This window comes from Mytilus trossulus, chromosome 9, assembly GCF_036588685.1.
Source record: "Mytilus trossulus isolate FHL-02 chromosome 9, PNRI_Mtr1.1.1.hap1, whole genome shotgun sequence".
NCBI classification, from domain to species: Eukaryota; Metazoa; Mollusca; class Bivalvia; order Mytilida; family Mytilidae; genus Mytilus; species Mytilus trossulus.
In genome coordinates this window covers 60,073,950-60,091,441 of record NC_086381.1, presented here as the reverse complement: position 1 = coordinate 60,091,441, position 17,492 = coordinate 60,073,950, and the positions used below count along the sequence as shown (strand labels likewise).

Here is a 17,492-nt window from a genome sequence, read left to right as displayed (position 1 = left end):
GAAATTTTATATTCTACTTTTCAAACGTTAAAGGGGCTCCTGTCTCTAATATTCCATATATAAAGACATAATATTTTTCAATAATAGTCCCGCTGTTTGTAAGAATAGAATTTTCTTTTATCATCAGTTTTATTTTCTTAAGTTTTCAGTACATCAAAGGCCGATATAGTCGTTAACTGCATTGTCATACACTATGGGTGAAACGAGGCATCAAAAGATGGGATGGTAAACAATTTTGTTTCTGATTTTAAAAGATGATGCGGGTTATAAATTATCCAAAGAACCTTCCAAAATGTTGTCCCTTAGAAGGCTTGAAAACACAATAGAAAATCCCACTATATTGGTATAAGGACAATCCATCATTGTCAAAGGCTCCATGAAAAATTTGAAATTTCCAATAAATTTATTTTAAATAGCAATTTCAAATTTCAAGTGACCATGTTGAAGTGTTATTTTATTTGTCTTCCAGTATTTTGTTTCGTAATGTTTTACTGTTACAGTGATGATGGTTGCTGTCTGTCATTTTTTTCTTCATCAATTTACCATATTGGATTATCATAAATAAACCTGTATTTTCCTCTCTCACTTTTTGTCAAGCAGGGTCTTTCATAGCTGAATTATACAGTACAAGTTTAGCTCATTGCCGCGATGGCCAAACAATTTACCATATTGGATTATCATAAATACTCCAAACCTGTATTTTTCTCTCTTTCTCTTTGTCAAGCAGGGTCTTTCATAGCTGAATTATTCAGTACGGGTTTAGCTCATTGCTGCGATGGCCAAACAGTGACCACAGGTCCGTAGCCAGGAATTTCCAAGGGGGGGGGGGGGGGGGGTTGGACTCACAAACTTGACTTTAACAGTGACAATTCGAACATAACATTGACTTTAATAGTGCTTATTTGTTTTCAAAGGGGGGGGGGGGGGGGGGGGGGTCGTCTGAAACCCCCCTGGCTACAGGTATGGACCATTATTTGTAGCATTAGTTCCATTGTTTCATGAATTAATAAAGTATTGGAATTATTCAGAACAATCAGTTCTAGCCAATATCTGCCAATCATTGCTTATCATGGTGATCAGTGATCAAACATGATTATCTGCTGATAATTAATTAGATTATCTCCCCTTGCCTCCTGCTGATTACTGACTGACAAGTCTGTCAGCATATGAACTAATTATTAACGATCTAGAAAACCAATAAAATTAAATAACATAATAAGTCTGATTATATAATGTATAAAGCAGTCACAATAGGAATCCTGGCTTTTGGAAGGTGCTAAAGATATGGTTATTTAAGCAGTCTTATAATACACAAACAGGCCAGATTCTGAGAACTCTGATTATTTGGATAAGGAAGGTTCCGCTTATTAAAATGGAAAGTTATGTAATATTTTGTATTACTTTCATAAAGGTTCAGATTCATAAACTAAAGGAGAATAGAATACTGTAACAAAATGTTGGTTTAATTGTGTTAAAGGTTTTTAAAAACTGAATTTGGGATCAACAAAATTTACTAATTTAGAGAAAATTGAGGGGAGGGGGGGGGTTATAGAAAACTTGATAAGAGTAGCATTAATGATTTGACAGCATCAAAGGCTCCTTCTACATAAAAAAATTAGCGTAACTGAACAGGACTGATATAAGAATAAAAAAGAACTCACTAAACCAAACAAAAAGTGGTGTAATATTGCTGAAAATAGACAAAATCTAAATCTAAAATCTTACAAAAACTAAATTCAACTTCAAAGTTTGGAATTCAATTGGCTTTTTTCACAAATGCAAAACATGCAAATATTAATCAAGCTAATAAAATAAAACTGGCAAAATAAATCTCTTGCTTACTTCAGCTGTCAAAAAATGCAGCTAAAAATATTTACAAATTAAAATAAGAAATGTAACAAATATGCCAATCTCTAAATGTCATCTCTTTCAAAAAACTAACACATTTTTCTTCTTACAAAAAGTGTCAAGAATTTTATGATAAAAATTATATAAAGTCAACAAGCAGCTAGGATAAAACAACAACATCTCTTATGTTATAGATAAAAGAATCATTTTAATTTTAAATCATGATTTTTTGATAGAGTTAGAAAGGTGTCCTGTTGTGTTGTAAATGGCCCAAGAATTTACCACAGAACTTTGTTCAGAGAGATGCTGAGATAACAGTATAAAGAGATAACAAACAGTAAATCAGTAGGGAGGGAACCAGAACAAACAGTAACCCAGTAGGGGAGTGCCAGAACATTTGTGTTAAAGACTTTATTCTGGTGGTTTTCCTCTATAGGCCATTTAATGTCAGAGTGGACATTTTTCATAAATCACAATTATGATCATATCATGACAAAACATAAAAGAGCCAAATGTCATTATATTTATTAATATTTAATATTTATAAAGATATAGATCTTTTTACATTTTATTTCGTCTTTTGATTTCTACAGATGGTTTGTTCATAAATTCAATTTTTATTATTTCGTTCTCACTTTTATTTATTAATTTATATGAACATTGCTCCCAGTCCAGTATCCAATGAAAATACAATAAGAATGGTTCACTCAAATCAGTTATGAATGGGAAAATATCAGTTAAAGATCAAACTGCACATATAATAACTGCACATATAATAAAAAGTGGCTAAAATATGACCACTGTCAACATGCTTTTTCTTAACTGTCAGAATTTCACTTTTGAAAAGTTTTTAAAATAATATAATTATAATAAGCTAATTCAATCAAAAATAAATTAAAAATTAACTTAAATTTTCATTTTAATTAAAGTTTTAGTCAGATAAGCAAAAAGATAAAATCAATATTAATAACTAAGAAATAGGTGCGATTGGTTGATTGTTTTTTACTTGCTAAATGTCCAGTGGCAAGTTTTTCATGAATCTCCAGGACGCAAAATGAATTCAGATCAATTCTTTAATACTGAAAGATTATGACTTCAATAAGCTATCAAACAAATCTTTAATTCTAATTTATCTTTTGAGAGAATTTGGAAATTTGTCACTGTTTGAGTTTGGTATTTCTATGTACATGAAAAAGACATGGAAAAACTATGTTTATTTGTCATTTTCAAGGCACATCATAAATTTTAAGCAAATGTGAAATAAGATGTCTATGCCATATTCTAACACAAATGAAATTCCAAACATTAAAGGGAGTTGGCAGTTGGAATAAACATTTCATTTAGAATAAAAACAATGCTTCAAAAAAGGGGGAATAACTCTCTGTCAATATGATAAGGTTCATAACAGAGAATACTATAAATAGTGAAGGTTTCAATCATAAGCCTTAATATTTAGTTCTCTTTTTCACTTACATTACCAAGATGAAATTTAAGAGCTTATATTGTTTCCTTTTAAAGTTTTTAAGCTGAGATCAGTAAAATATTTTAATTTTCCATATATAACTTTACAATGATTTAAAGTGTAAGCTACCACTATGAGTCTATGATACTATCATACCATGACAAATAAAAATCAAAGTCTAAGATTTTTATTTAATATAAATTTACTTTTATAAACTCCAGATTTATCTGAGAAAAAAATCTAAGGTACAATTGATACAATGTATAACAAAAATCTTCATTCTGCAAACATTAAAATTAAATTTACCATTTGTATTTCATATTTTTATGGAAAAGTCTTTTTTTATCTGATCTCACACTAAAAAGATTTCATTAATTCGGTCATCAAAAGTAAAATGATTTATAAACTTTTTTTCCATACATAGACTAAAATTGAAAGATTGATATCACTAACTGCATAAAAGCTTTTAACTTTGTATTCTGAAGTAGATTTAAACTATTTCTGTAAGTGTATTTAATAATAAGTATAATAACTTTATAAAAGTACAAATTTTGTAATGAAGAGTTTAACCAACAATTAATATGCTACAAAGTCTATTTATTTACATAATTGACATTAAAATTAAATCTCTATAAATATGCAAAGTGAAGTGCAAATTAAAACTGTCACTTAATAATTTCAAACCGAAAAGGGAAAATCTTTTAACGAGCAAAGGAAATACAAAAGATAATTTTTCCTACCAGTATTTTGACGTGTGATTATCATCGCAATGCCTTTACAGATAATAATATTGCATTTGAAAGAAGCGTAAGAAAAATATCAATTTTCTGGTCGTTCTCGATCAATTTTTAGTCCATGTATGTGGAATGCTAAATCCAAATCATTTACTTTAAATTAGTTTTATCACTTTATTCAATAAAATAAATTTGTAAGAAATGACTTGATAACAATGACTCTATTCTACATTGATATATTGACAAAAGTTAAACATCTGAATAGGCTTTCGAAGCTATACAGGGATTTAGAGATAAAGCATAGAACTGACGGAATCAATAAATGTGAACTGAACAATATCACATATTAATAATATTAAAGAAAAAAAAAGACCTACCCATGATTAAATGTAAATTCCACTTCATCTTTAAAGTCTAGAAGATCGCATCTCATTTTACGTTAAACTGGGACGTACATCGATAAACGTTACTAATTAAAGACCTCGGCTAAGTGTCATTTACAGAGTTTCTCCACTTCTCCGCCCCACAATCCTACTCCCGAAGAAATCGTCGTAAAATATATGTGGTACAATATTGTGTTGACACCCTGAGGTCATTGATAGAAGTGCGACCCTTTAAGTAAATACCAGTCTCTGTCTAAGTGAAGTTTTTCTCCTATCGTAATATCTATTGTTCTCGTATAACCGGTGGTCTTAATACAGCTGATATTTGATATAATTTTAATTGACCAGAAATTTTAACAGTTAGCTACTTAGAAATCATGTAAATAAATTAATACGTGAAAATGATTGGTTTTAAAAGGAACAACGTTTGCTTTGGCCCGTGTGAGTGGCCAATTTATTACGTTCAAACATTGAAATATTAAGAGATAACATTATACTCGAATGAATGAAATAAACGATATAATTTATTTCCAAGTTCATCGTCATAGATAACAATGTACACAAAACAATTCAAATATTTTTTTTTCCAATCTTGACGAAATAATATAAATGGAAAAATATAGCATGTGCGACCAGGGTTAAGGTAGTCTGAAACATCAATTATATTGTTCAATAAAGAAATGACAACTAATTATTCTAAATTATAGTTTTGTCGAAACTTTGGGACGTTTGTCTAACAATATAGCTGTTATAATGTCAAATGCTAAGGATTCTAACAAAAAGAACCCTCACAGTGAAGTATTGTTATTTTTTATGGACCGACAAAGTCATAATAGTAAATGGATCCTAAATCAACTCTAAATGATTCTACCAAGTGCTTGATCGTCATAGAAGTTAGATATCAAAAGAAATTAGATTATGCATCTAGCTAATGTATAGGTGTCTTATATCAACTTGCAGAATTATGAAGACTCATAAAAGAAGTAGAAAACTTTATATAGCATTTTGCTCATTTTGATTACAAAAATATTGAAATTTACATAATTTCCCCCTTTTTTTTTACAGGGATATGATCAGAATAAGGCAAGAAATCTTTATATATAGCGTTTTGCTTATTTTGACTATGAAAAATTTAAATTAACATGATTCCCCCTTTTTTTTACAGGGATATGATCAGAATAAGGCAAGAAATCTTTATATTGCATTTTGCACATTTTGACTATGAAAATATCGAAATTTACATGATTCCCCCTTTCTTTGACAGGGATATGATCAGAATAAGGGTAGAAACTATATATATATAGTATTTTGCTCATTTTTGAAATTTTTCATTTTCTTTTTTAATCTTAAAAGAGATATGATGCAATGTCTTTTTGAGCATACAAAAAGAAAATTGTACAAAAAACCCAAAGAGCAATTGGTGGCGACAAATCTCGGTGATAAATGTAAATGAAATTAGTAAATTGTCCGACAACAATACAAATAGATTGATTCATCACACTAACAAAATATCTTGAATTACGTTAAACATTCCGATGCTAAAAATTCCAATACACAAATCATTCATGCAAATATTCTGCATCGTTTTCCATTGTTTAGGAGCGTGATATCGCGTCTGATTTACAAGCATTGTATTTGATGCCAATTCGGGCAACAATATCATCAGTTTGAGTTTTACACTGGGATGAATTTATTGTTAGATCAGTCAAGCCACATTATACAATTTTGAAATAAACTAAATTACAAGACACGGTTTATGGGAGAATCTTTACCATTTTTATGCAATGATGTATGATGTAGCATAGATTAGTAAACTCGAGATAAATTTCATATCAAGTTATTTTTTCCCTCCCGTTCTTACTCAACAATGATATATTACAAGGAGTTGATATTACATAACATTAGCTACAGATGTGAGATTGTCTAAAATTTACTTGATTGTATTTTTTGGGGTTCTTCAAATCATTTTTTTTTTTCAATTTCAAGATTTTATTGGGGAAGTCAATTTCAGAAATTAACATATCAATCTTGCTCATCTATAATATGTTATGAATTATACTGTAATGGTGAATGAAGATATGGCGTAGCTTTTTGTACTTCACTTTTTTGCCATAACAGTAGTCCATTATAATACATATTTTCTAACTGCATAGGAACAATGTTATTATACTGTTAAGCCTAATAGCTATTCTACCCTACAGTACACAAATAGTGAAAAAGCTAGACAAATCACTTGTTTGCATCTTTTCCAACTATGTGTACTAGTCTTAATACAAATATTCAGACATTTTTTGTAATGTGTCCAAACAAATTTGTGCAAAAATTTACTAGTTCTAAAAATTTTACTAGTCGGGGGCATCAGACTAGCAGCTAACGGCGCTGGCTGGTTGAAACAGTAACAAACAATGCTTAAGGATGTACTTAGGTGAGGTTAGGTAAAAATCAATAAATTAAGAAGTTAAAATTTATACTATAAGCTGGTAGAGCATCAGTTAAGGATAGAAGTAAGCTAAATATATTGATTTGAGATTTAAAATATGGCGGGAATTAGGCTGAATCTTACTTATACTTTATATTTGCATTGGTATTATTCGGTCTCATGACAAAAGAAAAAAAATCAAGAATCTTCTAAAATTCTGGTAAATGACCTTTCATCAATGAGCTATTAAATCTTATATGAAAAAATAAATGGGTGTTATGGGGCAAAATATTTTACATTGTTTTGTATGGAAAAAACACCAAGGAGTCCGAACATTTGACACAAATTCCAAAACCTCACCTAAGTACATCCTTAAGGTGTAGAATTCTAACTTGTAGTTATCATGCTTGTTCCACAAGACAGAACAGCATATGAAGGATACAATGCTTAAGAGTTAAATAGAACTGCTCAAATGGCATTTTTTTTTGTATCAAGCAACTCACAAAAAGTCATTAAAATAAGCCTTCCATTAGATCAAACAAAAACAAAATATTTAAGCCTATCTAATGTCAGTCCCAAGGTTTTTTAGAATATAAATAACTTATATACAAATCAGACACCTGGGCAATATATTTAAAGCAACTAGTTCTAAAAGCTAACTCATTTAGCCTGATAAAGATAATGTCAATTTCTTAACTTTATGGCAGCTCCGGCAATTCTGAGTTGCCTAACCAGTAACTGAGTTTAGTATATATCTATCAAAAATTTCAAGACCAAACCCAGAAAACGACTTGCATAAAAGAGTGTCAAAAGATGCAGTTGTAATCCCGTTATGTAATTATATTTCTCTGATGTCATAAACATTCATTCTTTGACAGACATAAAGCAACGCCCCCTCGATGCATCCCTTGCGAAAATGGTGCAGGATATCACAAGATATCCCCAGGATATCTCAGGATAATCTTGAGAAAAGTCACAGGGCAATCTTGAGATATCCTGATCCTGAGATAGGGTTAAACATGGGACGGTATTGGAACAAGGATATTCCAGGGATATCCAGAGACAGTCCAGACCATAAATATCCTAGTAGAAAATCCTGTGATAATCCTGTGCTCAGGATTCCTCAGGTCCTGGTCTCAGGAAATTATCCTGATGTCAGGATTTACAGATTTGCTTGCATTGAGTAAGCCCTGAGATAATCCTGGTATATCCTGTGAATATCCTGACAATGTCCTTAGTTTGTCAGGATTAGATTTGCTTGCATTTAGTTGGTCCTGGTATATCCTGAGAATATCCTGTGAATATCCTTAGAATGTCCTTACTTCAGGACCAATAAATGTCTTGCATGAATTCTATTTATAAGAAATTACAAAATTTGAGTAAAATCCTTTTTTAATGCACATTTTTCTTCTATTGCAAATATTTTCTTAAATTAGTTTGAATCCATATTCCTTATTTAAACAAGGGCAGATCCAGCCATTTCAAAAAGGGGTGTTCCCAACCCTGGATAATAAAAGGGGGTTCAACTACAAATATATGTCCCTATTCAAATGTATAGATTGTCCAAAAAAAAAAAACAGAACCCTCCCCTGAATACACAACTGATAAGGTAGGTGTTTGCCCTGGTATCATTTTTCAATGCTCATTTTTTTCTATTGCAAATATTTTCTTAAATTATTTTAAATCCATATTTACTTATTCTAATCAAGGACAGATCCAGCCATTTCAAAAAGGGGGGGTTCAAAACCCATGATAAAGGGGAATCCAGCTATATGTCCCTATCCAAATGCATTGATTATCAAAAAAAAATAGAACCCTCCCCTGATTATGCCACTGATAAGATAGATGTTTGCCTTGGTACACAGGGGCTTGTTTAGTGAGTTGAACGAGGTTTTACTGTCAATGGCGGTCACTATCCTATTTAATGCAAGATATCAACCCCAATTGACTGTTTGAATTACGTTACATGTAGTAAATATCAATTTATTTATTTAAAGCAAGAATTGTAGTTGTATGAAAAATAAGTACAAATGAGTATTTGTATTGGCCATGTTAAATAGCTTATCTCAAAGGCTGTTGAAGTTCAGATTAAAAAAAAATGCCTTGTATTTAATGATTATTTAACTATTAAATTAGATTCAAGTACTAATAAGCAAACTTGTTGGTCATATTTAATTGCTTAATGCCCATATTGTTATCTTAAATTACCAATAACAAGAATGTGTCCAAAGTACATGGATGCCCCACTCGCGCTATCCTTTTGCATGTTCCATGGACCGTGAAATTGGGTAATAATCTAATTTGGCATTAAAATTAGAAAGATTATACTATAGGGAACATATGTACTAAGTTTCAAGTTGATTGGAATTCAATTTCATCAAAAACTACCTTGACCCAAAACTTTAACCTGAAACTTCCACTTTCATTTTATATGTTCAGTGAACCGTGAAATTGAAGTCAAAAGTCTTAGAAAGATCATATAATAAGTAACCTGTGTACTAAGTTTCAAGTTGATTGGACTTCAGCTTCATCAAAAACTACCTTGATCAAAAACTTTAACCTGAACGAACGGACGCACAGACGGACGAACGAACGGAGCCACAGACCAGAAAACATAATGCCCCTCTACTATCGTAGGTGGGGCATAAAAATGGTACGCCAGTGGAGGATCAAGGAGAGGATTCTGGGGGGGTTGGAACCCACCCTTTTTTAGCAAAATCAATGCATATGAAAGGGTTTATAGTACATAGTTTGAACCCCACCCCTTTTTTAAAATGGCTGGATCTGCACCTGTACCCACCCAATATTAAAACTAAAGTAACTATGCGTCAGATATAATAATATAAAAGGATACATGTAAAGTTTCTGCTTCTTTCTGTAATATTTTGTTGTCTCTGTTCTTCCAAGTAGAATCGCTGAATAAATGTAACTGAAATCTCCACGGAATCTGTTTTACTATCAAAACTGGCAGCTCCATTTTGATATTTAATCATTCAATCCCCTAAAAGTATAAAAAAAAAATCCACAAAGAATCAATTGTTCTTGATGTTTTAAAGCAATAAAATTCAATTGAAATGTTGTTGCCTGTTTATACACTACATCGGAAGCTGTTAAGGAATCAAATTCATTTCAAAACCCTCCCCCTTTTTATCCCCTGAAGATTAAAAAAACTGGCTACTTATTATTTTCACAAAAGAACAAGTCAAACAATTCAAAAACTATAAATTTTAGGTAACTACCAATAATCATATGTGGAAACAATTATGCATTTTGTTTATATAATTAAAAATAAGTTTTAAAATATGCTTTCAGACTTTCTGATGTTGCTTTGCTCAAAGAAACCATAAAAAAAAATCATAGTTCCTCAACAAATTATATTCTATAATAATATACACATGTATGTCATGTTAAATTAAATTTGTAATGCACTTATCTGAAATCTTTCTGCCTGGAAATGTCTTTTCCGTGTTTCAATCAGCGTAATCTCCATTTTGGTGACGTATTACCCAAGAGTGCACTTACGCTGACGTTGAGACTGTGACAATCTCGCCCCAGATAATATCGGCCAGAAGTTAATCTGTGCCGTAACGGAAGTATGAAAATTAATCAAGGGTGTCGCAAACAAATATTTATTAATATGCAGTTTTATTAAGTATAATAAAAAAATAATCTTTAGTTTAAACAGCACATGGTGCATGTGAATAAACAAGTGGACTCACTTGGAAGGTATTTTTAGGGCCGAACTGTTCAGTACGATTAAAACCACGAGGTCAAGGTTTGTTTACATTGACATTGTACATACGTTGAGAAACGTCTGTCGTTGGGCCTATCTATCATTGATCTGATATTTTTCTAAGTTATTTGTATGCCGGACGACAATTAATAGAAAGGCACATATGTGAACTTGGAGAAAATCAGAATTTACATCTTTAGGGAAGAAAGAGTAAAATAAAACTTCTTGCAGCAAACCAGTAACGGCAGTGACAGTCCCACACGCAGTGTTACCAGTTTTAAAACAATAAAATGTACCACCGGTATTGTAAATAAAACCAAACACTTTGCATATATACGGCAATGACTAAATTATGTGTTTTTCAACACTTCCAAAATAGTTCGGAATGTGATTTATTATTGATGTGTCATTTAAATTATAATCTTAACCTGCTTAGGCTAATAGACCAATGATTACTCTAAAGTAAATTGGCTGTTATGATAGACAAGCTTTGGAGTTTCTCGGACACCCTGCTGTTTTCATTGCTAAAATCTATTACTTTGGAATACTGTCCTCGTTATGCTTCCATGAACAGTAACTGTGTAAATAAGTTAACTGTCAAAATATGTTTAATATCTTTAATTAACACCAATAATCTTTGCACTATGCCATTAATAACTTGTGTATTTCAAAAATGTTTGACAAAATGGTTTTAGTTTCTTCCCACTAATGACTTTTCTCTAACCCTACACAAATCCTGGCTAAAACACTATTTTCATGTGAATATTTACTTTTTTTAACAAACAACACCCGATAATTTTAATCCCAAAGATTTTCTTTCTTATTTAGTTGAATTTGTGATATAGATTATATTATTTCGTAAGTCTCAATACCAGGAATCATCCAGGACTTTAAATTTTTTTTGCATTTGGAAAGAATTTGTAAAGTATCTGAAAGTTGGATGAATGTTGAAGGAAAAGTCCTGACATATCCTGGTCTATATTATATTTATTTTTTTAAGTCTTGAGATATCCTGAGAATTCTCCTAGTTTAAAGCTGCTTGATTTGAAAGTCCTGACATTTCCTGAAATTCTCCCATGATTTTTTTCCCTAGAAAAAGGGCTAAATGCTTTACAGGATATTTTCAGGATATCCCAGGATAATCTTGAGATATCCTGATTAAAAAAAATGTCAGGATTTATTTCTGCAAGGGATGTCCCCTGCACCTGCAGAATGTTCATATTTACAAATTATCTGATATTTTTTTATATTTTAACTATACTCAATGAGTCTGCACCTGTAAATTTTATTTGTCTCAGACTTAATTTTGTTATAATGCAACTATAAATTAAATAATCATTTCTGACGTAAAAACAGATGTCTTTTTCTGTTTGGAAATTACAAGACGTAGATTAACAAAAGACACAGCTTTTCAAAGAAATTGGGGTCAGATGAATAAGCTCTCCTTATGTTTTTAGCTTTTAACTTGATGTCTTTAAGATAAGGAAAGGGGTCATGAATAAAAAGTCATAAAATGTAAAAAAGAAGATGTGTTATAATGCGAATGAGACAACTCTCCACAAGAGTCCAAATGACACAGAAATTTTCAACTATAGGTCTCAGTACAGCCTTCAACAAAAGCAAACCCCAAACCACATAGTTAGATTTAAAAGGCCCAAAAATTACAAATGTGAAACAATTCAAGCATGAAAACTAATGGCTTAATACTGACACCATGGTTTAAAGCGAAAATAGAAGACAAACTTGAACAAACAAAGATGTTATGTGTGAATCAATGAGACAACCCAACAATAATGACATCAAAAAGACAACATATAAAAGTTTTAAACAATACACAAACATGATATGCCACTAGCACCATATCCCAAAGACTCCAGAAAAAAGTTGAGAACCAACTTGTTAGTTCGATAATAATATAACTGACCCTACTTTTATGAGTTTCATTTTGTGAGTTGATTCTTTCAGGAGCAGGGGCGGATGCAGGAATTTTCGAAAGGGGGGGTGCAAAACATATGTCCCGATACAAATGCATTGATCGGCAAAAATAAAGGGGGGGTGGGCACCCCCGGAACCCCCCCTCTGGATCCGCCACTCAGGAGAGACAGGAATAATTTCATCGACAATGAAAAGCTAGGGAAAAGAGCAAATGCATCTTGTATACCTATTGTATGTAATCTTCTAGATTTCAAATCCTTTAACTACATTAAATCTTTTGTTATGCTAGAAAAAAAAAATCATTCAGATTCAATGTGAAGCAAGTTGTCTCCCTTGAAAATAAAGAAGAAAATTTGATATTTTAGCCTGAAATATCAAGGTTCATTTGAAATTTAAGTTATTGTTTGTAAAAAGATATGAACAACAATTTGTAAGGTTAGACATTAAACTTCCTCTTTAAACATCCCTGTCTTCATCAACCAATAATAATATCATTAATAATTAATTTTGTTTAATTGATTTTAGGGTCAGTGATTTTCACGATTTTATTTGACCTTTGGGTCAGTGATTTTCATGTAAAGTTGAAAAATTGAAAGATTGTGATTTGTGTTATTTTCTTAATCATCTTAAAATTCTACTATTTTATCTAAAACAGATTAATGAAAATGAGAATCATACGTACCTCATTAATCAAGTATTTATCAACAACGCTAATTAAAACTTTTAAATATAATAAAAACACAAATAAAAATTAAAACTTACTTTTCTAGAAAAGCCTCGCATCTTATCATACTGCTTGACATTTCAATCCACTAACAAATTATTTCCTGACAACTTAAAAGTGAATTCAAATTAAGACAAGAGTTATGGTTCTTGCTTGGATGCTGCAAAGTGCAGACTGACAATGGTGTATTGTTTTGTTCAACAATTGAATAGTTATTGTCTGAGTAACAAAATGAATGGATTTATTCTTGTGAACAAAAACATCAGGCTACGTAAAATAGTTTTAAACAATTTCGTCTTTTGTTGAACAATTTTTTTCAATATATAACTACAGAGTAAGAAACCATTGTTGTTGAAAAAACGAACACGGTTTGAACCATTCATTTATATTTCCTCAACATTTTTTTTGCCAAACACAAGCATCTGTTGTTAAAAATTAAAAAGAAATTACAATACATAATTTATGTATTTGTTTTTATAGGTTCTTGAGAAGTTAAAACAATTATATACGAAATCTTGGGGTTATAAATGAGCTTCAAACAATCGAACAATCAGTTATAAAAACAAAACAAAGTAGTTTTTGTTCTTTTGTTCATGCCTTTGTTTCCAAAACAAAAGTTTGAGAAAGAACACTAAAGTTTAAAAAAAAAATACAATACCTAAAATGGATGGAAAACAATATAATTTTTTTTTTTTGCCCTTGTCATATCATTAACAATTTCTGGTTTATGAGACAAATGAAAAATAACAACTTTTAAACATTTAATATTCTAGCAAGAAAGAAAATTAGATCAATGAATTCAAAATTTATAAAATCAGCTGAATATTTTTGGCTTTCTTCAGTGTTTTATATTTCCCATCATTGCTATAATGCAAATACCTTTAAAACTAAGAAGAAATTTAGCAGTAAACAAGTCTTAAAAAGCTAACCTCAACAGAAGGACCAAAAAAAACATGTAGCCTAAAAATGGAGGCTGGAGTAAATTCAAGACAAAGATATACAGCCAATTGGAAAATAATCAACTGCATGATTATGTCTTTTTGTCATTATCCTTGTGACAGCTTATCCATAACTTTGGGCTGAGAAAAAACTGAACTTATAACTTCTCATCACAAACAGAAACCCTTGATAACTCCCCCCTTTTCAGCACCAGCACCTGCATGTTGAAAACTCATTTAAAAATTTCATCATCCTAACAAAATCTCCTCTCCAGCCTCAAGAATGGCAGTTTAAGTACCATTTACATAAGGAGCAAATTAAACGTGAATCAATTGTATATTGTCTTTCATTTCACCTACTTCACACAATGAATGAGTCTATAAGTGATTTCTTTCCCTGACATAACCCCTGGCTTAATCATTACATAAAATATTAACTGACATTACAATTACAGTTCAACCTGTCACAAATTCAATTATAGTAAAACCAAGATTTTACTTATAAATGATTAATATGTAAATTTAGTCATACAAACTTTTTTGTTACACATTATGGTATATAACTTTAGACATAATTTCACATTTTTGCTACTGAGAAAAATGTCAGTAAAAACAGATCAGTACATTTAACTGTCAGTAAAAAGTTGTCATTAGACTTAACTATCAGTATAGTATGGTAATTTGATTTAACTGTCAGTAGAATGAGACAAGAAATAACTGGTTGCTTGCTATGTCACTGTCATTTACAAATGGTATTGACTTGGTTATACTAGTCGTGACTCATGTTACTGACAGTATAAAATGGAATGATTGGTTGTAACATATGTAACTGTCAGTAACAGTGAGGATTGGTTGTAACACATGTAACTGTCAGTAAAGTAAAGATGGGTTGTTACACATGTAACTGTCAGTACAGTAAAGATGGGTTGTTACACATGTAACTGTCAGTAACTGTGAGGATGGGTTGTTACACATGTAACTGTCAGTACAGTACAGATGGGTTATAACACATGTAACTGTCAGTACAATAAGGACTGATTGTAACACATGTAACTGTCAGTACAGTAAGAATCCATTTTGATGCTTGCAAATCTCAAGGGTTGAAAGCAAATAGTGCATTTTTAATTCTTGCAGATTTCGCCTTCCCTGAAATAAATGATGAGTAACTGCCCTTTACAGAAAAAAACTTAAATGCCACAAGATTTAAGCTGTAATATTCTAATGAATTTTCTATCCTAACAAAGCACTCCTATGTAAATACTTCCAGAGTTTTTTTATAACTGTTCTAAGCATCAGTAAACTTTGCATTGTGTTTATCTCATACTATTAAAATTCCAATATTCAGTCTCTACTTGATCTGTATGTACTACGGTACACAATTATCTTTGTATAGAGATTACCATATTCGCCAATTGTTTCTACTCGGAACAATACCTTTTAATAAACGTTAATAATAGAATCGCATTATTACTGGTTTACATTAATTCTTACGATCTAGTGCACCACAATATTTGCTCACGTTTGAACAAACAGAGTGTCGGAGAACAATGAGCAGATAAAACAGAAAACTTGTAATATTTAGAAACAACCTAATCAACAAATTAATTTCTATTCGGCTTTATGATCGATAGATATTTTAATTTATCTTTCAGCTTACGATCAGATTTAGGAAGTATCTATGAAATACAGAAAACAATGCAATTGACGGCTATTAGATGGGGTTTTTGTATTGAAATTGTTTAACGGTGTTTGTTGGAATTTAATTAATATTTGGACGCTGTGCTTATGTGTTGATTAAAAATTATACCTGTGTTATTTGATAAAACCTTTTTCTTTTATTGTCTATTTAAGCTGAAGATCACAGAACACAAGAGTACGGGTCAATTAGGTTCGGCTTTTTGTCCACGCAAAAACAACAACAATATTTGGAACGTTATCAAATCTTATTGTTCATTGCAATCTAAATAGCAAAACCTAATGCATTCAACGGATAGGGACTTATTGTTTATTGCATTCTAAATAGCAAAACCAAATGCATTCAATGGATAGGGAAATAAATCTTTGATAAAAAAAAGCTTTAATAAAATCTGTTTTAATTTCTTGCAAATACGCCAATAGTACATGGACAATTTTGTCAACAATAAAACTTCTCAGTGGGCACAGCACAATGGCACAGCAAGTAAATAGAGTATTCATTTAACAGAGTTTAAGCTAAATTTAATTTGTAGAAATAAATGAGCATCAGTTCTCCCGTAACAATGTTCGTTTTTGACGAACATATTTCTAAAGTGTGAAAACAAATTAGAATCTTCCCTATTGTGATGCATTCAGTTATAAAGGATAAGCCATTTCTCTGACACTGCAACGTGAATATCAATGCCGTTTTAAAGAACTAGTCCCTTTCAATATATAAAATTGAAAAATAATCAGGTTTGTAAAACGTGGCATAATAAGAAAATGTAATAGACTCACTGTGCATTATATTTACAAAAATAAACAAATTGTCCTCATGCCAACTTGTGAAAATTTACACAACAAAAGTGAATTGTAATTGGGATTATGAATACAAATATATTTCGACAGGACCTCAGAATAACATCATCGGCATGCTTAGACATGGACACAAAAATCTAACACCCTGAAACGTTGATTGAAATGTAAATATGTGACAATAGGTTCCTTTTAATATCAAACATTTTGACATCCCTTATGAATTTTTTTCAATCTCATTTAATTTTTCGCACCAGCTGAAATCTCAATAGAGTATGTACCTCACACATTCAAAGAAAACTTGATCAATTTACATTTGTCTATAAGGATTTTTCATAAATTTTGGAAAATTTCATATTTGCAACAGCTGATAGACAATTGAATTCAGAACCTTTAAGATGACCTTTTTCATTCAAATGAATGGGGACATTAGATATTGTTCAGCAATAATACGGTACACCATTGGCGCTTAATATTTTCATCAATGACTCACATAAATTAGATGGAGGTTTTGTAAATTAAAATGTTGCTTTGGTGTACAGTTAAGGTGGTACCTAACACTATATGGAGATAACTCTGTAAAATCAGATAAATATTTTCATTAGGTTGTGTTGTTAAGGGAATATTAAGCTTCTCAATGATCAAAATAGGTGGTTGTCAAACTGCTATATAACCAGTGTAATTTTTTTGATAAAACCGTTAAATGTTTTTGAAATTTTTATATTTTTGTTGAAGGTTCAAAGTTAATACTTTGTCAAAATTTTATCCAAATTAAATGAGCCAAATTGATTTTAGTTAAAGTGTTGGGTACCACCTTAACAGTTCT

General features: G+C 31.0%; 1 protein-coding gene across 5 annotated transcripts in view; it reads right to left on the bottom strand.

The window, feature by feature from the left end:
- Nucleotides 1–17,492, bottom strand: part of LOC134683182 (transcription factor egl-13-like) — an 84,437-nt gene that overhangs the window by 56,527 nt on the left and 10,418 nt on the right. Inside the window, exon 1 of one of the 5 annotated variants that reach the window (XM_063542302.1) lies at nucleotides 13,277–13,358. The exons of 3 other annotated variants lie outside the window; for them this stretch is intronic. In XM_063542302.1, coding sequence (XP_063398372.1) covers nucleotides 13,277–13,317 — 41 coding nt within the window. In that variant the 5' untranslated portion in view covers nucleotides 13,318–13,358. Of the gene's footprint in view, nucleotides 1–4,421; nucleotides 4,716–13,276; nucleotides 13,359–17,492 lie in introns of those variants that run through there. One more of the 5 variants, XM_063542301.1, reaches the window with a different exon arrangement.